This window comes from Uloborus diversus, chromosome 9, assembly GCF_026930045.1.
Source record: "Uloborus diversus isolate 005 chromosome 9, Udiv.v.3.1, whole genome shotgun sequence".
Lineage (NCBI taxonomy): Eukaryota > Metazoa > Arthropoda > Arachnida > Araneae > Uloboridae > Uloborus > Uloborus diversus.
In genome coordinates this window covers 24,113,028-24,135,492 of record NC_072739.1, presented here as the reverse complement: position 1 = coordinate 24,135,492, position 22,465 = coordinate 24,113,028, and the positions used below count along the sequence as shown (strand labels likewise).

The 22,465-nt window shown below is 34.8% G+C and overlaps 1 protein-coding gene across 1 annotated transcript in view; it reads right to left on the bottom strand.

Annotated features, from left to right (window-relative positions):
* LOC129229803 (crooked neck-like protein 1) overlaps positions 1 to 22,465 on the bottom strand; it is a 146,285-nt gene that overhangs the window by 108,801 nt on the left and 15,019 nt on the right. Inside the window, exons 3-5 of the mRNA XM_054864180.1 lie at positions 1,676 to 1,765; positions 1,521 to 1,583; positions 1,336 to 1,427 (exon numbers count right to left, since the gene is read on the bottom strand). Coding sequence (XP_054720155.1) covers positions 1,336 to 1,427; positions 1,521 to 1,583; positions 1,676 to 1,765 — 245 coding nt within the window. The remainder of the gene's footprint in view (positions 1 to 1,335; positions 1,428 to 1,520; positions 1,584 to 1,675; positions 1,766 to 22,465) is intronic.

Genomic DNA, 22,465 nt, shown 5'->3' with positions numbered 1-22,465 from the left:
ATGGACCAATAAATTTTTGGGAAGATTTTAAACAAATTTCCAATGTTCATTTCTTCACATTAACATTTGATTCTGCATCTTCCACTGTGTGGTATTATCTCTGCTTGTATAAGCATGTAACATTGTTGACTGACTTACGGAATTTAGTCTTTCGGCTTTTCGTTTAAACGTCGTAAGTTATCAGTTTTGAGTATTTTTTTTTCAGTAATAGAAATTATTTTTATTTAAAAAGAGGATTATTTTGCCCCCCCCCCCCTTTCCCCCAAAACCTGACGCGCAAAGTGCTGGGACTTTTTACCCCTTTTTGCTGGAAGTTGAATAAGTAATTTGCAACAGGTTTCACTTTTTTTTTTTTGATGTTTGGGTTTGGCCATTTTTTTGGCCTAATTTTACTGTACTATACCAGGGCAGTATTGATAAGAATTGACGCTTATCTATCTGAGTCATCATCCTAGGTTACATTTGGAAGTTTTATTCTCATTTACGATGGTTAAGAAAATCCCTGCCTTATAAGAGTGTTTTTCTACCTTCAAGTTGTTTATATGTAGAAACAGCATCTTCATTTATATTTAAAGTAATAACTTTAATGGTTTGAAATGACTCATGTGTGCGATTAGCGCGCTTAATGCACCTTTAAAAGCAATTTCCTTATCGCCTAGGTCATTGAACTAACTATATATTCAAGAGTTTCAGTTCAAACATTCAAAGTTTCAAATGAGAGGTAATTATATTTAATCATTTCAACTTTGCCAGTTTGGTGAAAAATCAGACTAATTACTTAAATTTCAAAGTCAAATGGACAGCTAAAGATATTATTTGATTTAGCTGAAATTTTGTATGATAAATAGACCTGGGAAGAGGCATCTCCCCCCCCCCCCCTACTGAACATAACTTTTTTTTTTTTAATTTTCTTAAAACTATGGCAGCAAATTTATCTCATCGTTGGAATTGGGGCAAAGCAAAACAGTCAATCATTTCTTCTTAATGTTTCTTTTAAAGCAGTTTTTGCCCCTTAATAGTTAAGAAAATAATCGTAAAACCAGAAACATATTACTTATATAGGTATTTTTCTACGATGTGGGCCTGAGACTGAGAAAAAAATGTCTTTAAATAGGGATTGTCATTAAATAGAGCATTGTTAAACAGAGAACCAACTAATTATAAAAACTAATTCTGAGATTTAATCAAACTTTATGTTAAAAATTATACAAACATAAGCTTTCAGATTCCTCCCATCTCATGTAAGTATTGAAATCCTCAATTTTAACACAAAGAAAATCAATATAAACCAATAAGATAACGTCTACTTTAAGGTACCAAAGAAACATTAATCACCTATTGACTTCTTTTTGACTTTCTTCCCACTGAGCGTATTTAATCCAATTATTAATTAAAGTTCTATTTTTTCTTATGTTATCTTCAAATGTCTGAAAGAAAACACATAAAAATATAATTAAAAGGTAAGAAAGTCATTAACCCATGATATTACTGAATGGGGAAACCGAAAATTGGATTCTTACTTTTCGTTTTCGTAACTGATATTCAACAAGTTCCTCTGGATCAGATATCTTTTGCTTGGGAGGCTATAAAGAAAAGGAAAAAAAAGTGAGGTAAAAATTGTTAAAAAGAAATGTTAATTTAACTTTAGAAATAGCTTTCAACATTTCGTACTTACCGGGGGTAATATTTCGAAGTCTCTTTCTTTTGCTTCACGTAATAACTGCTCAGCAGTAATTTGAATTTCTGCTGGTGTTTTGTTTTTAACCTAAAAATGAAAAAAAAAAAAACAATTTTATTGTACATACATTATCAAAATGTTATTTAGGTACATAACTCACACACATATATGGCTCATTCCAAAATTAAAGCAACATTTGGTGTACTAGACTAAGTTACCTTTTCCCAAATTTTACTCCAAAGTTACTCCATAAATATTAAAAATGATAGGTCAGACATATTTTTCTTTGACACCTTACCAAAATTTTGCAAAAAATACATTTTTACTTCCTTTTACAAAAAAGGAAGTATTGTATTCGCGAAAAAATTTTCACTCAAAAATCAGCCTTAATTTCTATTTTGCTCACCCCGAATGATAGTTTGTTGTTGTTGGGGGGGTGTAAAAATGTGAATGGCACAAAAAAAAGATAGAGATGGATTGATTAATACTGGTGCCAAATTTATTTAAACAACCGCCGAAGGCGGCAAACTTGAAGTAAAAACGTAAATGACAAGTTAGCCAAACAGCCGCTGTAGGTGGCTGCTTGCACATTGGATGTCAATGTCCCCCTCCCTCCCCCACATACACCATGACTTTGAAAAAACAATGCTTTCACATAAAAGTGGAAGTGCATTTTGTTATTTTTCGACCAAATTTGCATGAAGAGTACGTCGTTTGTGTCTCCCCTCCCCCTCCTTTAAAAATATTCCAAACGACGAAACTGGAGACAGATCTAGAAAATATTTTATTCAAATTATTAATGATATAGATAGATATAGATTGATTGACACCGCCACGAAATTTATTTAAGCAGCCACCGAAGGCGGCACCCCTGGCGTAAAAAGGCGAATGGCGTAAAAAGGCGGACCAGCTGGTCGCCGCAGGCGGCTAGTATATGCCTAGGAACGTACAGACACCTGAAATATCCATTTCGATGATCCCCCGAGTTGATTACGAGTTTTCTCGTGACTTCTGTATGTACGTATATGTGCATATGTGTGTATGCATCTCGTATAACTCAAAAACTGTATGTCCTGAAAGATCAAATTTGGTACGTAGACTCCTAAGTGGGGTCTTGTTGTGCACCTTCCCTTTTGGTTGCATTCGGATGTTCCTAAAGGGTCTTTTGCCCCTTTTTGGGGGGAAATCATTGTTAATTGTGATGTAAACTCTCAAGTGGTGTTATAATTTGGCGGACACTTGGCGATATATTGCCCATCTTTTGGTCCTCAAGTTTTGTCACCAATTTGGTGAATTTTTTTTTTTAATCTGGTTTCGATTTGGCCACTGTTGGTGATATTTAGAGAGTAAACTATATAATCACATTAAAATTGACAATAATGGGAAATGACATTTAATTGGAGTAAAAGGAAGTCATGTGATGCACACATCAAGTGAATAATTTAGCTTGTTTGTTTCATCAAATCGTTAGCAGTAGTGTTGTTATAAAGTTCTCTGAAAATGCAGAGTAAAGACTTTTTATTCCCGCTAATGACTTTAAAAAAAAAGTATTTTTCAGAGAATTGATCGCTTCAAATAGGGTTACCAGCTTTAAAATTATCGCCATTTAGTGTCTGGTGTTAAACCTTTTATTCCTGTAAATAGTTTCCCGTAATGAATATACAACCCCTATACATTCGGCTAAAGTGTACGACCTTCCTATTTCTTTTTTGTTCATTGATAAAATTTGATAACGGTCTACTATTTTCGAGAAGCGTTTGGAATCTTGTGGAATATTTGAGAGATTTCTTTCGATGTTTATAAAAGCGTCACGCGTGATAAAAAGTTTAGTTTTGATTGAGAATTTGTACTGAGAGTGTATTAGCTCTGTTTATTGCGAGGCATTTCGCTGTGTTGTTTTCGTATTTGGAAGTAAATACGTGTGTAATCGTTGAGTTTACGGTGTTGAGTGATACTTGTTTAATTGCTAAGGATTAATTTAGCAGTTGTTGACGCTCTTTCCTGTACATAGTGTAAATAAATTTCCTGTATTTTTAATCAAGAACTGTGTCGTCCTTTCAAGAAAGTTGGAAGCCGCACCGGATAAGTTACAATTGGCGCCCAACGTGGGGCTACTTTAGGACTTTCTTGGAGTAAGTGTGACTTTGGACATTTTTTCATAAAAACTTTTTGAATTTGGACTTTATTTTTATGGTGATTACTCGCGCAATGGATGAACAATTAAAACAACTTCTTGACGCAATCAACTCTGTGAAGAGTGAATTGGCGACTAACCAGGAACAGTTAAATAGTAATTTAACTGCTAAAATTACTACAAGTCAAGATGAAATAAAAAGTGACCTAAAGTCGATGAAAACCATGATGGAGAATCAACTAACTGCCATGGGAGATAAAGTTGATGCTCTGGAAGAAAAATTTGATATTGTGGAAGAGCGCATCGCCAATGTGGAAAATAAGTTGGAAGAAGAAGACAAAAAATTTACTTCATTTAAGGAAGAAATAATTAAGGACATGGAAAGAAGATTGGTGACCGTAGAAAGCAGCTCTGTACAGTTTGGCGCTCCCACATCGGTTGCTGGACCGTCCATTAAACTTGCCACATTCGATGGGAAAACTTTGTGGCAGGTTTACAAATCTCAATTCATGTTAGTGGCGGATGCGAACGGATGGGACTCTGCTACCAAGGCCTGCCATCTTGCAGCATCCCTGAGAGGTGACGCAGCGGACATTCTTCAGACCCTTCCGGACAGCCAGCGCCTGGATTTCGCCGCCCTCACATCTGCGTTGGAGCTTCGCTTCGGTGAAAAGTGCCAGAAAGATTTCAGCCGACTCCAGTTGAAGTCCCATTTCCAGAAAACCCGGGAAACCCTGCAAGAGCTAGCGGCGGACGTCGAGAGACTGTCTCATCTTGCTTTTTGCGACTGCCCTGCGGATGTTCGAGACAACCTGGCACTCAACTAATACATCGATGGGGTTCGAGATCCGGAAATCCAGAAAGCTCTACGGATGGTGGATGTCAAAGAGCTGAATTCTGCTGTTGTGTATGCGATGAAGTTGGAGGCCGCCCAGCAAGCAACCCGTGTGGATCGCCATCCCATCCGGACTCTGGAAGCTGATGAGCCTGATTCCAGTTCGTCCCATCTCGCTGAACTTGAGAGACAACTCGGTGACTTGGCAAGACATCTGAACAGCATAACAGCCCAAAAGAAACAGAGCAGAAGTGCTGGAAATGCGGTAGTGAAGGGCAACTGCGAAGGAGTTGTCCGGCTCGCCAAGCTACGCGAGGGAAAAAAATCACCTCCACCAGAGCTCTGCAGATTTCCTCTACTAGTAGTGGCAGTGATGGACTTTTCATTTACGCACATGTAAATGGGAATCCTTGCAAACTGATTGTCGACACTGGAGCCAATGTGACAATCGTTAGGACAGATGTGGCTCGTCAATTTGGACTCAACATTCTATGGACGCCCCCCTGCGTTACCCTCCAAACTGTGACAGATGACAAGATCGAGATCGAAGGTAAAGTGAACTTTGAAATTGTGTTTGGAAATGCCCCTTACCATCATAGGGCATTCGTTGCTGCTATCACAGACCCCTTCATTCTCGGATTGGACTTTTTAAAGAAGAAGTATGACTTCAACCTCGACTTCAAGACTAATGAGCTGCACTCGATGAGAGAAGACATAGCTGTTTTCCCCGCAGAAAGTGATATAAAATCCGCTCATCAAATAATAGCCCGAAAAGATTTATTGATTCCCTCCAGGTCAGAATCATTAATACCTGGCTCCATTGAAGAAAGCCATAGTTTTCGATTTGGACTCATTGAATACCTCAACTTAAGCAATAGCCCAAAAGGATTGCTGGTAGCATCTACACTTGTGGACCTTTCTAAAGATGTAATTGCTGTGCGAGTCGTCAACGTGAGTGAAAGGCCAAGGAATATCCGGAAAGGTGAAGTGTTGGCAACTTGTACTCCAGTAAACTGCATCATTAGAAGAATCAATTCCCACGAGACTGTGTCTTCTGAGTCCTCGGCATCGAAGTTAATTGGGAGTGCACCCTTATCGAAAGATCAAAGAACTGCTGCGGAACAATTGGTGGATGACTTCAGGCATCTGTTTTCATCTACATCGGAGGATGTTGGCCGTACGAATTTAACGCAGCATAGGATTTACACTAGAGAACACCCCCCTATTAAACAGCATCCAAGACGACTACCGTTCGCCAAGAAGGAAGAGGTTGAGACCCTCCTGAAAGAGATGAAGGAGAATGATGTAATCGAACCTTCATCCAGTCCTTGGGCCTCTCCCATCGTCTTGGTATGAAAGAAAGATGGCTCCACCAGATTTTGTGTCTATTACCGACGGCTGAATGAAATCACCAAGAAAGACCATTACCCTCTTCCACGGATAGACGACACCTTGGACACTCCTTCCGGACACAAGTGGTTTTCGACCCTGGACTTGAAGAGCGGCTACTGGCAGGTTGGGATACACCCTGATGACCAAGAGAAGACAACGTTTACAACTGGACAAGGCTTATGGCAGTTTAAAGTGATGCCCTTCGGCCTCTGCAATGCACCAGCTACGTTCGAGCGTCTTATGGAGACAGTGTTAAGAGAACTTTCCTACGAATCCTGTCTGGTCTACTTAGACGATATCATCATCGTGGGACGCAGTTTCGAAGAACATCTGGCAAATCTTAGGAAGGTGCTGCAAAAGCTTAAGGAAGCCAATCTGAAGTTAAGCCCGTCCAAATGTAAATTGTTCCGCCGGGAAGTGAACTACCTTGGTCACATCATCTCTTCTGAAGGTGTACAAACCGATCCAGAAAAGGTATCTGCGGTCAAGAGTTGGAGTCATCCCGAAAACATCCATCAGCTGCGAAGTTTCCTGGGGCTCTGCACGTACTACAGGAAGTTTGTGAAGGGTTTTTCCAACATTGCATGACCTTTGCATAAGCTGACGGAGAGCAAGCAAAAGTTTGAATGTTCCAAAGAATGCGAAGATGCATTTCTACGACTGAAGGAGGCTTTAACATCAACGCCTATCCTCAGCCTGAAAAACCCTTCATCCTGGACACTGATGCAAGCAACGAGGGCATCGGAGCTGTTTTATCCCAAGAAATTGACGGCAATGAACATGTCATCGCTTACTGGAACAAATGCTTATCAAAGTCGTAGCGAAATTACTGCGTCACCAGAAAGGAGTTACTGGCCATAGTGAAAGCTGTAGAACACTTCCATCATTACCTCTACGGCCGAAAGTTTCTGCTTCGGACAGATCATGTCTCGTTAACTTGGCTTTTGAACTTCAAGAATCCAGAAGGCCAGATAGCCAGGTGGATACAGCGGCTCCAGGAATATGAAATGGAAATCAAGCACCGAAAAGGTTGGCTCACGGTAATGCAGACGCTTTATCAAGGAGACCCTGACCTGAGAACTGCAATTATTGTTCCCGAATCGAGAAACAGTATGGAACGACTAGCCCTACTGCCTATCAGGTGAGTGACTCCAACATCATCAGAACCTGATCCATGGAGTGACGATCAAGTTCGAAAAGATCAACTTGAAGACTCCGACATAAAACCAATTTTGGACTTCATGGAGAGTGACAGTCGGCGACCTAGCTGGCAGGACATTTCCATCTTCAGTCCTGCAACAAAAAGATACTGGGCTTTATGGAACTCGCTCCATTTACGGAACAGCGTTCTACACCGAAAATGGGAGTCTGACGACGGCAAAACATCTAGGCGGCAGTTACTACTTCCCCGATCAAGGATTTCAGATGTTATGAAAGAAATACATAGTAGTGCGACTGGAGGACATTTTGGTGTCTTGAAAACCCTCAATAAAGTTCGGGAGCGCTTCTTCTGGAGTAAGGCGAAGGATGACGTGGAGAAGTGGTGCCATTCTTGTTACGCCTGTGCTGCTTTGTAAAGGACCAAAGAAAAGAAGCAGAGGGAAGCTACATCTGTACAACATTGGAGCTCCTTTCAAACGAATTGGGATCGACATCCAGGGTCCTCTCCCATGAACTGCTGATGGGAACAAATACATTCTTGTTTCCATCGACTATTTCACCAAATGGCCTGAAGCGTATCATATTCCAGATCAAGAAGCTACCACCGTAGCAGAGACTCTAGTCCAACATTGGATCTCGAGATACAGAACACCTTTGCAGATTCATTCCGATCAAGGGAGGAATTTCATCTCTGCTGTGTTTAAGGGCCTATGTCAAATTTTCGGAATTGAGAAAACTAGGACAACACCACTACACCCACAATCGGACGGCATGGTGGAGAGATTTAACCGCACAATCCTGAATAATCTCTCGCTTATGGTATCCAGAAATCAACAGGATTGGGACAAGAAGCTGCCTTTGTTCCTGCTGGAAACTCTCTTAACTGCTTTAAACACGTTTATTTACAACAATATGGCCGCCTGCTAAATATGAAAAGGAAATTCGTCAGAAAAAGATATTAAGTTGCTGAAAAATTTATGAAAATCTGTCAGATGTGTTTTTAATGCTTTTATAACTATTATTTATGTTTTTATGATTATATATGCATGATGCATCATATTTCAAAGTGCTTGAGACCAAATTTATTGCAGAAATCTGCTCATGTTTACAACTATTTTTACAATGAATTAATCGGTGAAGAAAAATAAAAATCGCGGAAGAGATCGGAAAATGAAAGCCTATAGATTAGCGTTGGAAGTGTTTAATGTTACAATTTACAAAAAATTAAAGGAATTGTATAAAGTAAGTGAATTGTAAGTTTTATGAAATTCAATACAAAATCAGAAAATCTGACACCTCTATTCTGGTAAGTTTGAATGCTTTTATTTCATTTATATTTTACCTTTCACAATGCTTAACTAAAAAAAAAAAACAAGTACATAGTATTAATTTTTTAGTAAATATATGATATATTTGTAAAGTATTCATAAAATAGGTCATTGAATGTTTCAAAGCATTTTTTATAGTTTCTTTAGGTTAAAGCTCAATTCATTGAGAATGAATTGAAATTAAGTACAAAATATTTTGTGGTAGATGTTTATTATTGAAATTTTTATTGTTTACTTTTCAAGAATCTTAAATTCATCTTCATTACTGTTCTGTACTAAATGGGTTAAAAAGGAAAATTAAACTACTGTGACTTATTAAAAGCAAAACTATACTAGTCATATTTTAACAATTTGTTAAATGTGTTGCTTCCACATTAGTTTTACCCAGACGTAAGATACCGCCTTAAAGTAGAACTGTTTTTTGGCAAGATTTTACTTCAGCTTGAAATTTGTTCCAATAAGTCATGATTATTTAACAGATAAAAGTCTCATATGATATAGAAATTTGAAACAAACCAGCTTCGGAATCATTTTTTGTTAAACCCTTCAAATTACTTTTCTGTAAAAAGTAACAAAAAAGAAATTGATATTCTGTGTGTTGCGGACCAGCATCCAGGATAATACATAATGCCTTGAAAATTTTAATTCTTACAGATAATGGAAATTGGAAAAATGCACAAAGCTTTGCCAAAATTTACTCTTTGCCATTTCTTATGTTTACATATGGAAAAACTTATTTGCAGGGCCAACAAGGATTATGTCACAAACTAGAGACCTGGCTTGGAATCGGAGCATTATACATTTTATGAGTTTATGTGGGAGAGGGACCCCTGTGAACCAAATTGACGAGAGGCCAGCCTTGCCTCCAGATGGCCTTGCGTATTTGAAGTAGCAGGGGTCTGGCCAGAGGAAATTTGGGTCCGTTAACGGACCCTTCACAAAAATCTGATCAACCAAAACGGACCTTTCACAAAATCCCGACCAACCAAAACGGACCCTTCACAAAATTCTGACAAACAAAAACGGATCTTTCACAAATTGTTCATTGGAAGAGCAAATCTCAAATCAAAATAACGCAGCATATTTCCAATGATAATGTTTGGAACCTTTTTTAAAGTTTAATTAGAGATATTAACTTATACAAAATCTGTGTTAATTTTGCAAAAGAAAAAAAAAGGCGCTCTTATGAGGTTCCTGCAAGCGATAAATAACTACTAAGGCCAAATAAATATAATGCTTGTTGTTGATTTCTATGAAAGAAATTAACAGCTGAAAGTCAGTTTGGTTTATAATTTTGCTTGTTTGTTTTATGCAGCGGTGTTGTTGCAAACTTCTCTGAAAAAGTCAATCGTAAGCACTTTTCTCCCCGCTCATGATTTAATAAACAATATACAGGGAAATGAACTTAGAACTACAAAGGATAGTTGGGGGGGGGGGAATGTGATTGCTTCAGATAGGATTGCCAACTTTAAACTTATCGCCACTTAGCGTCTGGTGGGGTGATGTTTAATTGATATTTTGGAAGACAGTTATATGGGTTTGAATTTTCGATGCTAAAAAGGATAATTAATTTTAAATGGACTCTTTTGCATTGTTTTTTTCTTTAGATGTCTACATTTTGAAAAGCGCAATCTTTTTAGATTCGATATGAGAATCCTACTTTATTCTTTTTTCAAGCTAACTTCGCTTTATTAGGATTCAAATAAATGAAAAGTCTCTTTATTTTTGAAACAACGCTCATTTTAAGTTTTTAAAGCGGAATTCCATTTTCTTTTATGAGTCAAAAATTTAAATGCTGAATCGATGGTTTATTTTTTATTTATTTATTTATTTTGATTCAACTGTGTCCAGACATTAATGAAATGTTTATCATAGGACTCTAAATGCAATTCTAAAATAATTTTATGAGAAATATTTATTTTACAAGCCGTTTTTGTACTTGTGATGTTTTTACTTTGAGGATTGCGATCTGTTTGCATCCGCTATGGGAATCTGATTTTTCAAATTTTCGATGTTTAGTACGCTTTGTTAAGAGGTAAACAATTAAAATATGTTAAAATTTGTAAAAATCATGGAATTTATAAATTTTAAACGAAATTTTGTCTTTTTTAACAATGTCTTGGTTCAAAAAGTTAAATGCTGAACCCCTGCCTGAATTTCTTTATTACAATTCTTTTAAATACTATACATATAACATTTCTAGTATAATTTAACATAATGTAGAATGGTAAATAAATATTGATACTTGAGGGATACCCATCTCCCAAAGAGCGATGCCGCCCTCGCATACTCGAAAAACACTCAAGAATGATATTCCCAACAGAAAAGAGGGAAAACACTCAACATTAAGTGTCAATGATGCAGTTTGCCCCATCTCAAAATTCAAAAATTTCGTTTTTACAAAAAAAAAAATTGCAAAATTTGATTTTTTACAAAATTAATTGATTTTTCACAAAAAACGGACCCTGTGAAAAATCCTGGACAGACCCCTGAGTAGTGACCCTGGAAACAGTTCTATGAGACGTTATGTACTACTTTGATAGTGAGTACAGTCAAACCCCGTTAACACAAACTTAATTATCCCAAAATTTCGCTTAGCACAAAGTAAATGCCACTCCCCATCAGATAAAGCTACAAATTAGTGTTAAATCTCTCACTTAACACGAAGAGATTTTAGACGAATTCTCGCATAAGACAAAGAAAATTTTAAGGTCTTGAAAAAAAAAAGGAAGAAAAAATTAAAATCTCATCCTTTTATTTCAAATTACTTTTGAAAGTTGAAAGATCTGCACTTGGACGCAAGCGACATGAATGCCAGTGAGAAAATTTCTCTCCTTGCTGTAGGGAAATCGTGAAAATCTTGCTGCTTCAAGTAAAAACGAACTTTAGCTGCAGACTATGGTTACAGTAAAAAAGCTTGGATGAACAGTGAAATCTTTACCAAGTGGCTGATAAACGTAGATTTAAAATTTCATCGTGAAAAAAGAAGTTTGATTCATGACAACTGTTCTGCCGATGTAGAGGTTTATGGTCTAAAAGCAATAAATTGTGTTTATTTACCTGCCAACACTGCAGCAAAAATCCAGTCTTTCGATCATATGTTTGAAAATGCACTGTCGTAAAGAAATGCGCCATATAGCCATTGCCTGTTTGGAATTACTTGTGTTTCTTACTTGAACTATAAATACTAGAGACGTACCGAGTACTCGGTAACTACTCGGTACTCGGCCAATTTTCAGAGTACTCGGTACTCGGCCAAATTCTGATCAGATACTCGGCCAATATCGAGTAGTACAAAAAATTGAATATTGTCCAAGACAGATACTAAAATTTATAAAAAAAAAGAGCAAGCATTATATTCTGCAATCATTTACAATTAAAATTTATAAGTCAAATTTAAATTTTGAGAATAATAAAGTTTGTAATGCTTCAATGGAATAAATCTTTATTTTAATGTCCCCAAAGTTAATAAAACTTGTTTATTAAAAATTATGCAAAAAATGTAAGTATAGAAAATATGGAATTTTTATATTAAAAATGGTCTTTTGCTACAAACAAAAATTAGTTATAAAAAATATAAAAATACCTTTGCTTAAAAAATTAAAGTAAATAAAACAATGTTAAAAGCACAGTGCAGGAACACTGCAGAAACGTGTTTTGGCGTTACAAAGAATTCCTTTTTCAATGCACAAAATGGGAGCTCGTGGATTTAAAGGCATCTGACATAAGTCGGATTTTTTTGTCGAATGTCTTTACATTCTTTAGCTCACATGTTATGCACTGAAAAAGACGTTCCTTGTAACCGGGGGGGGAGGGGGGGCAGAAATATGTGTCTGCAGTGTTCCTGCACATTTGTTTTATCTGCTTTTAAAAAATATTTATGTTTGGCGGACTAGAACTATAATTGATTGGTATACATTGAAACCCCTCCTAACGGACACCCTTCTTATGTGGACAATTTTTAATTCCCCAGTTCCAATGCAAATAACATTATTAAACCCCTGTCCTGCGGACACCTCTCTATTGCGGACAAAAAAAATTGTCCTATTAGTGTCCGCATTAGAGGATTTTACTTTTAATTTTAAGAATAATTTTTTGGTAAAATTTTTGACACAAACAAAATTGTTTATATAATACGTAATTAAACTTCAGCAGGAATTTAGTTTTAAAAACTATTATATGGACACGGAGGTCTATACTACTATTCCAATAAGTTCAAAATTCATCACATGTGTGTCAGTGGTTCTTCTTAAAACGTAATTGGTACTTGGTAACTCGGCCGAGTCGTGAAAGGCCGAGTACTCGGTAACTCGGTACTCGGCCGAGTCGTGAAAGGCCGAGTACTCGGTACTCGGCCAAAGTGCTACTCGGTACGTCTCTAATAAATACAAATGCTTGGGCGAACATTTTAGTACAAATGTACTTTGGTTACTATATTTTCTGAGTCGCAAACATAAAAAAAAAGCTTGTCAGCTTAGAGAAAATCCGGTAAATGTGGAAATCGGTTAACACGAAATATTTTGGCGTCTTCGTCGAGTTCCTGTTAACGAGGTTTGACTGTAGTACTAAATTGTTCCTGTGAATGAAAATTTTTGTTTGCTATTCCTTACTCATTTTTAATACTCAGTTTTAATATCTTGAATATTGGGGAAAATAATCCTGCTGACATACTTCTCTGAGTTACAACATGAATTGCGGAGTAATTTATTATTTTCCTGCGTAACTTTTCAGTAATCGAAGGTTTTAGAGTCTTTCGATTTCATTACACCCATTGCGGTCTTTAGCTATTCATTGTAGAGAAACTTTGAACCTCTAATAATCTGCAACGTTATTCCGAATTTTATTCTCAGGACAACAGACGTGAAAGTTTTACAATACATCAATACATTAGAATGAATGAACACTCAAGGCAAGGTGGGAATCGTACCCATAACCTCCGGCTTAGAAGACTCAGCTTCTGTCAAGGAGGCCCCTAGAGTTGACATTGTTTATTGTGGTTTATCTAGTTCCAATCACTAGCACAATAGAGGATTTTTTTTCTAAACCAGAGTTTTTTTTTTGTTGTATTTAGTGTAGAAAACTTGTTTTCGATCCCTTAAATACCTTGTTTGAACATTATTAAAGTTCTTTGCACATGAAATAGCACAATTTAGTCATCATTCCATTCATATTATCCAGTGCAGTGATGCCCAACCTACAGCCCGCAGGCCACATCCGACCTGTAAATCTGATCCGTGTGGCATTATGTTTTGCTTTGAGTTACAGATCCAAAAGAACGATTTATGGCAATGTTACAAACTTAGAGCCAAGTACCGTGAAACTTACCTAAGTCAACCTTGGATAAGACAAAAACTGTGGTTAGTCGAAGTGAATATTTATTCCCGTTTAACTGAATATCTAACGTATTGTTACAAATCCTGTAAATAGTAATTATTGTAGTAACGTAACCTGTAAATAGTTTCCCGTAATGAATATACAACCCCTTAACATATGGCTAAAGTATACAACCCCCTATTCTTTTTTTCTTATTTCATTCTCTGATTTTATCAATGAAAGTGTAGTTGTAGAACGTTGTAGCATTTTCTGGAATCTTTGAGAGCTCTCTTTTCGGTGTGTATATAAACGGTTACGCTGGATAAAGAGTGAGTTTCGATTGAGAATTTGTACTGAGAGTGTGTATTATCTCTGTTTATAGCGAGGCATTTCGCTGTGTTGTTTTCGTATTTGGAAGTAAATACGAGTGTAACCGTTGAGTTTATGGTGTTGAGTGATATTTGCTTAATTGCTGGTGATTATTTTAGCAGTTGTTAACGATTTCTCCTGTACATAGTGTAAATAAAGCTCCTGTGTTTTTATCAAGAACTATGTCTTCATTTCAAGAAAGTGGAAGTCGCACCGAATCCGTTACAGTATGTTACTTATTTTTGATAAGCCGAATTTCGTCAAGTCGAAATATTCAATAAGCCGAATTTGATTTTACGATTGTTGTCAAATTTCCCTCACTAACAACGTAACTCTAGAAGTTCTAGCCATTGCAGTTCATCTCTACATGTTTGTTTCCCAAAATGCTCTGTTTAATTTTATTTTACAGTTATTTTAATCATATGTTAATTTCTTTGTAATAGAAAATTAATCAAGTTTTTTTATTAGAGAGGAGACTCCTAAAACTGAGGCACATCCATTCTACTCTGAAGAAGAGTGTTAACCATAGCACATGTCTACGCATTAGTTTATTTCATGCAACAGTTTAAAAACTAAAATTTAGTTTTTGTAAAAACAATTTTTAAACACGCCAGCATTGGCAGCTGCCAGTCCTAAGCCTGGATAAAGTGTGAAGGAAAATTGTAACATTTTTATCCCATTTGTTTGCAATTCCTTTCATTACCGAATGGCATATAACAGGGAGATTTGGTTTTAATTAATACCAACCTTTCTGTTTATGCTTTTCAGTTTGCATATACCTTAAAGAATTCTACAGAAAGAAGCGGATGGATTTCAAGAAAGAAGCTTTGTATTGCAGCATCTGAAGAAATTGATGCCACTGAAGATTTAAAATAATAAAACAAAGTTGTGTTACTCCCCTTTATCTTTCACCTTATTTTTAAAAAGGTTATTCAAAAACCTAGTACTTAGCAAGAAAGAATCCCAGACCAAAAGTTAAATTTGACCCATTAAACTTTTTAAGATCTATTTTTTAAGTATGTGTGATGCTAATAAAATATATTATTATTATTTCACAACAATCTCCCTGGGGATATTTTCCCCTTTTCTTTTGATACAAAACTGAATATTTCTCTATTTTTTATGTCATCCGTATACTTTGGGCGTTCAGTTTTCTGAACTGGTGTAGATTTTTATCAACTCAGGAAATGAGGATTTAACTGTTTTCAGAAGATCATAGAAAAAAACAATGCATGGTGCAAATTCGAATTCATTGCAAATAGACTTTTTACCGGTACTGTCAAAGCACACTTCTACTCAAATGATTAATGTATGAATGTTCTCTAATAATGAAATGGTGAAAATGTTTTGATATTTCAATTCATTTTTGATTATTTATTTGATAATCAATTACATCTCCTAAAATGTATTGTTTAACATTCTGGGTTCCTTTTTGTCAGCGAGAACCTGGAATCATCAGGAAAAGTTATTTGTTTTATTAAAAAACTCATAAAATTGAAAACACCTAGAAGAACATCTTTTGCATCATAAACTGCAGCAGTAAGTAGGTTATTTTCTTTACCCACTGCTTTGAAACCAGAATGAATACACAGGGGTCTGGCCAGAGGATATTTGGGTCCGTTAACGGACCCTTCACAAAAATCCGATCAACCAAAACGGACCTTTCACAAAATCCCGATCAAACAAAACGGACCTTTCACAAAATCCTGATCAAACAAGACGGACTCTTCACAAAATTCTGATAAACAAGATCGGATCTGTCACAAATTGTTTATAGAAAAAGCAAATCTTAAAGCAAAATAACGCATATTTCTCATATTTCTGTGTATAAACCGATAATTTTTGGAACCTTTTTTTAAGTCAAATTAGAGGGATCAGCTTATACAAAATCGGCTAATTTTGAAGAAAAAAAAAATCAGCACTCTTGCGATGCTCCTGCAAGCGATAAATAATTGCTACTACCAAATAAATATAATGGTTGTTTGTTTTATCACAGCTAATTAGCAGCGATGTTGTTGTAAACTTTTCTGAAAAGGCATTGGTAAGCACTTTTCTCCTCTCATGATTTAATAAACAATAATAATATATATCTGCGAAATGAACTTAGAACTGCAAAGGGTGAGGAAAAAATATGATCGCTTCAGATAGGGTTACTAGGGTTACGGACTTCAAAATTATCACCACTTAGCGTTTGGCGTTGAACCTTTACAATTACTTGATTAGAAAATATTCTCATCATTTTGCCAGTTTGTCAATATTTGCGTTTTTATGGTGAGGTGCGATATTTAATTGTTATTTTGGAAGAAAATTATATGGGTTTTGATTTTTCGATGCTAACAAAGGATGATTAACTCTCTTTTAACTACCGTTTTTTTTTTCTTTAGATGTCTACATTTTGAAAAATGCAATCTTTTAACATCCGATAAGAGAAAAATATTTCGTTCTTTTTTCAAGCTAACTTCGCTTTATTAGGATGCAAATAAATGAAAACTCTCTTTATTTCTGTTAGAACTCTCATTTCAAGTTTTTAAAGCAAAATTCCATTTTCTGTTATGAGTCAAAAATTAAAATGCTGAATAGATGGTTTTCTTTTTTTTTTTTTTGCATCAACTGTGTCTACAGATATTAATGAAATGTTTATATGTTTATCATAGGACTCTTAAATGCAATTTTAAGATAATTTTATCAAAAATATTTCTTTTACAAGCTGTTTTTATACTTTTGATGCCTTCACTTTGAGAATTGAGATCTCTTTGCATCCGCTATGGGAATCCGATTTTTCGAATTTCTGATTATTATTACGCTTTGTTAAGATGTAAACAATTAAAATATCTTTTTATTTTTGTTAAAATCACGGAATTTATAAGTTTTAAACAAAATTCTGTGCTTTTTAAGAGTGTCTTGGGTTCAAAAAGTTGAATGCTGAACCCTATTCTGAATTTTATTTATTTATATTTTTGTTACAATTATTTTAAATACTGTACAGACATATTTCTAGTACAATTTAACATAATGTAGAATGGTAGATAAATATTGATACTTGAAAGAGCGATGCCCTCCCCCCCCCCCCAGCCAAATATCAGAAAAACACTCCAGAATGATTTTCTCAACAAAGAAGAGGAAAACACTCAACTTTAAGTTTAATTGATGCAGTTTGTACCATCTCTAAAGTCTAAAATTTCGTTTTAACAAAATGTTTTTTTTTTTTTTTTTGCGAAATTTTTTTGATTTTTCACAAAACTAATTCATTTTTCACAAAATTATTTAATTTTTCACAAAAAACGGACCCTGTGAAAAATCCTGGACAGACCCCTGATACATATAGTTCCTTGTGAAGCGAGTACGTTCCCCAAGAGTTGCAATATCAGTGGAAATAAGCATTAAATGAAAGAATGAGTATCAATTTTTGTTGAAATGCTGTACTTTGTTTTTGCTTGTTTTAAAAGAAATCATTATACATCAAGTTAAACATATTACAGCTTTTATTTAATTCCTTTTTCTAAAACCAAGTTGTTAATAAGTTGGTTTTACATTCTTTAAGAAAAAAGTACAGTATAACCCCGACTTAACAATTGCCAAGGGAATCGTTGAATCCAGGAGCATGAACATTCAATGCAAGTGAAATCCGGAAAAGTGTATCATTAAATTAAGGAAATCGGGTGTTGTTAAACCACAGTTGTACTGTATATTCATTACCCTTTTTTCTTCTCAAGTTATGAAAATACAGCTAACTTCCGGTTTTTCTTAGAACAGGGCAGCAAGAAAAACAGCGGATAAGCGAATTTGCCGGATAATCCGAAATAAGTAAAAAAGAAACTAATATATACAATAACTTAGATTACCAGTAACATTAACACATGCATTGAAACTAAAAACAAAACATGTGAAAAACAAGAAAGATAGGCTCATCATTACAAAAGGATCATACGCATATGCACAGAGGCAGACTGGGTACCCTAAGAGGCCGCAAATTAAAAACAAAAAATGCACAGGTGCATAACATCTGAAGGTGCACAGGTTTGTTCAAAGGCGAAGAAAAAAAAAGGTGCTCGGGTTCGAAGGCGGGAAAAAAATATACCGAAGTCGCACAGGTTTAAAGGCGCAGCTCTTATGCTAAAATGTCCTAATTTTTGTCTTAGGAAAATTACACTGAAAAAACAAGACTTTTTCTTGGGAAATAAATTTAGTAGGTATTTCTATGTGTAACAATTAAGAAAACATTCATACAGTTGGTTCTCCTTTCAGAGACATCCTTGCTAAATATATAAAAAATGCAATTTTTTCGCAATAAAAAAATTTTTTTTGCAGAAAAATGAGCATGAAAGTGAGGGGTTGCAATATAGATGGGTGTGGTCTGACAATATGTCGCAAAAAGAATTTTATTGTGTACTTGAAACAAATGATTTGTATAGCATTTCATAACCGAAAGACTTTTTAAAAATGTTTTTCTGTGGGGAATTCGTGAGCACTCACGGAAGAAATATGGTCTTCATTTAAATTGCTTATTAAACAATATTTGAGATGTACGAAGTTGGTGAACAAGAACCCCTAAAAGGCAGAATTAGGCTATATTTGGCTAATTAAGGGGAAAGGGGGGCTTATAATAACTTGAAATAACTATAAGTACTTACATTGAAAAGCAACCGTTTCAAATCGAAATAATCGTGTTGAGGAAAAGAAAAGGATTTATATCCTTCCCGAAAGCAGTGATTGACGACTACGAAAGCTTTTTGAACAGAAATACAAATAAAAACAGGTTCTAAGGTAAATACACCCATAGTGGCCAGTGCTTCAGTCGTGGCTATTTCAAGGTTTATATTTCAAAAATTAGGATTCCCGGTATCCCAATGGAATCACAATTTCATCAAATGTGCACTTACGATATTACCTCCTGCATGTTTGAATCCATTGGAAAACCTGGAACCCTATTTTTTTCAAATATAAATGTTGAAGTGGGCACTATTGAAACAGTGGCCACTACCGATATGTTCACCTTAGTTGGATACATGTCAAATGCACTCAGCTGTGCAAAATGTAGACCAATGCACTGTAGATAAATTAAAAAGATTAGTGTATGATCTCTAGAACTGAAAAAGTACTAATTCATAAATACATATTCTCCATTCGGAAAAAAAGAAAAAGCAAACATTTTTATTATTATTTTTATGTATTCATGAGAGTGACTGATCAAAATATTAACTTTACTTTCAAGATTTAAAAAAAAATTAAAAAGTCAATCTTGGCTCGTTTGTAATTAAATTCCTAAATTTTTCCAGGTAACTAAGAACACTTTTATTCTGGCCTAAACATCTTGAGATATTTATCAACCGAAAAATTTTACTTGTGTCAAAACTAGACAGTGCGTTTCACCTTTGAATTGTTATTGATGTACAAAATCTACTTTCTTCTCATCTATGAAACGTAAACATGAAGGAAAATGTAAAGGAAATCATTTATTTCCCAACAATGAAGTTTCAAAACACTCTATTAATCTGATTTCAAGTTCAAAGCTTTGATTTTGAGGGGGGGGGGGTCGTGCACAAAATCAATACTTCGAACATAAATTGCTTAAATATAAATAAGAATTGTACAAACGTCGTCGCTAAATATATTTCGCAATGTGCTTAGAAAATATGATTCAGTCCTGAATATTATTTTCTTTAATAACAAAAACAGTGTAAGCGAGCATGAAAATAAAAAAGTAATGACGCTACAGCAGAATGACAGAATGTAAACAAACAAAAAGTTACGGTTAAACGTCTTTAAACTAACGCTAGTGTAAACGCCCGTTTCGGCTCGCGGTTTAACTTTAACACCGTTTAAAAATAAACTAGTATACAGACCCCGAAGTGGTTTTTTGGAGGGAAAAAGTAGGAAATAAGGAATCATAAATTTAAAAAGTAGGAAAAGTAGGAAAAAAATAACTTAAAAAAGTAGGAAAAAATAGGAAGAGACAGGACTACACACACGTCAAGAGGAAACAAATTTAGCGTGAATTTTATTTCTAATGTAAAATAAACTAATAGTATTTTTGATTTAAAATTGTCCCAAAAATAAACCAACAGTACTTTTGAAGTATCAAAGGAATTTAATGTAAGACCAAGCCGCAAAAACAAAACGAAAGAAACAAGCTGACAATCACCATTATGAAAAATAAACTAGTGGAAACAAAGATATAAATTACAAAAATATGAAAAAAAAATCCAAACAAAGAAACACCTTTCAACAATACAGTAATAAAACTTTTAATGGTTAAAGAATAAAATGCAATATAGTAATCGCAAAAAAAATAATAAAATAACTAAATAAATAAAAATAAATAAATAAATAAAATTTATATTTTGGTACAATAAAACCATTTTTGTTAAAGATTTTGTTTTGTCAAAAACGAAAACATTCCTTCGAGAGCATCCATTTATCATTTGAAAATACTAACACTTTTAGCTCCTGTTGTCATAAACTATGATACAAAAAGCAAAGCAAATATTAAATTAGTTTTAGAATAATCAAATAATCAGCAGCTGACATGCATTTTTGCAAAAACAGGGGCAGATGTTTGAATTTGGAAAAAAAGAAATAGACTGAAAGTACAGAACTAAAATAAATTTGTTCTCAAATATGAGACATAAAATTTATAATAAAAGAATAAAACTAAATAAATGACGCAATAAGCAAACTGAAGGGCTTGTACTATGTTATGTATTTTTAGGATTCAACATAAATTTTTGTTTCGTGCACGTCATTTATGGGAGTCAGTGGGGTCAATTTCTCCCCTCCCTGGCTTTGGAAAATAAATGCATAACTATACAAGAGTTTGCAGTTTTTGTTCTTTTCAGATAAAATTTGCATTCACAGTATACATCCTTCGCTAGCCACCCCCAGGGGAAAAATCAAAATGATTGGCCAGTTTTAATTTTAATCAAGCAATAAAAACGAACATTGTTTTATTGGTTCGATGATTTTTACCCCCGTTCTTGTCCCAACATTTTTGTCACGGAAAAAAACATGATGGGAAACATAACATTTTTATCAATGACAAAGATCAGTTCTTAATGTTTCTCTTTGCATAAAAGGGAAAGCATGTAGTTTCTCTCAATCCTCACCATACAATAAAAATATTGAATCGGAAATTGTTTATGAAATTGAGAGTGAGGGGGGGAGCACCTGGCATCAAATGCCTGCATATATCTCTTTCTATATACCCTCCCTTTGATAAGGCGTCCTGAGTACAATAACTTACAGTAGATATGTCGCATCGGTATAATTGCCGCACCCAGAAAAAGAGTAAGAGTCTGTCAAAAATTTTTTAAAGAAAATGTGCAGAATGCCGCATTGCCATGAACGCATCAGCACATAAAAATGATGAGCAACACCTCGATATTTATGATATATCATAGTAGAAAATATACATCACAAAAAAAAAATCAGTACATATTTGCTTGTGGCTCTATCCCCCAACTTTTAAAAAAGTGAAGAAATAAAAACGGAATCTCGCATTTAAATTAATTTCCGATTTTTCTCCAAAAATCGGGAACCAAAAATCGGAAACGTTTTGCCCATCTAGGCTTCGCAGTTTTTTTTTTTTTTTGCAAATACTCTTTTCAAAGGAAAAAAATGAAATGTTATAGATTTTATAATCATGTCTACGACTTAGAATGAACAATAATAGTATTTATGTATGAAAAAAGTTAGTTTCCTCGATTATTTTTGAAGTGGTCCGTTTTTGCGAATTTCTGTTATCTGTAGCTTTTATTTTGTACTAACATTAATAAAATATGTACAGTGTACAGGTTTTTCATTTTTTACTTCCTTACGTTTCTTTTAAGGTTTTACATTGCCTTTCTGTTTAAATAGAGTTCCATTTCTCTTGTAATCAACTATACAAAAAATTGGCAAATAGGAAATTCGGCTTTTCCAGCACTTCTGTTGGCTGTTTACTTTAATTAAAGCTTCTAATTGATGGGTAAATAATATATTTTTGCATCAGAATGTGCCAGTATTTATTTCTTTATTGTTTCGTTAAAAGGACAGTAGGACTTAAGTCGGGGAGATAAAAAGAAAAGTCTATCATAAACTCCTCAACAGCAAAAAAATCACTAACGAAAATTTAACTTTAAACACGCAAACGCCGCGTGTTTAAGCGCGTTCATTCCAGAAATTACTGCAGTCAGTCAATGAAAAGCTCAGGATCTGCTTGTTTCTTTTGCTTTTCAAAATTGAAACATTCAGAAAATTACAGATGTGACATTGTAAAA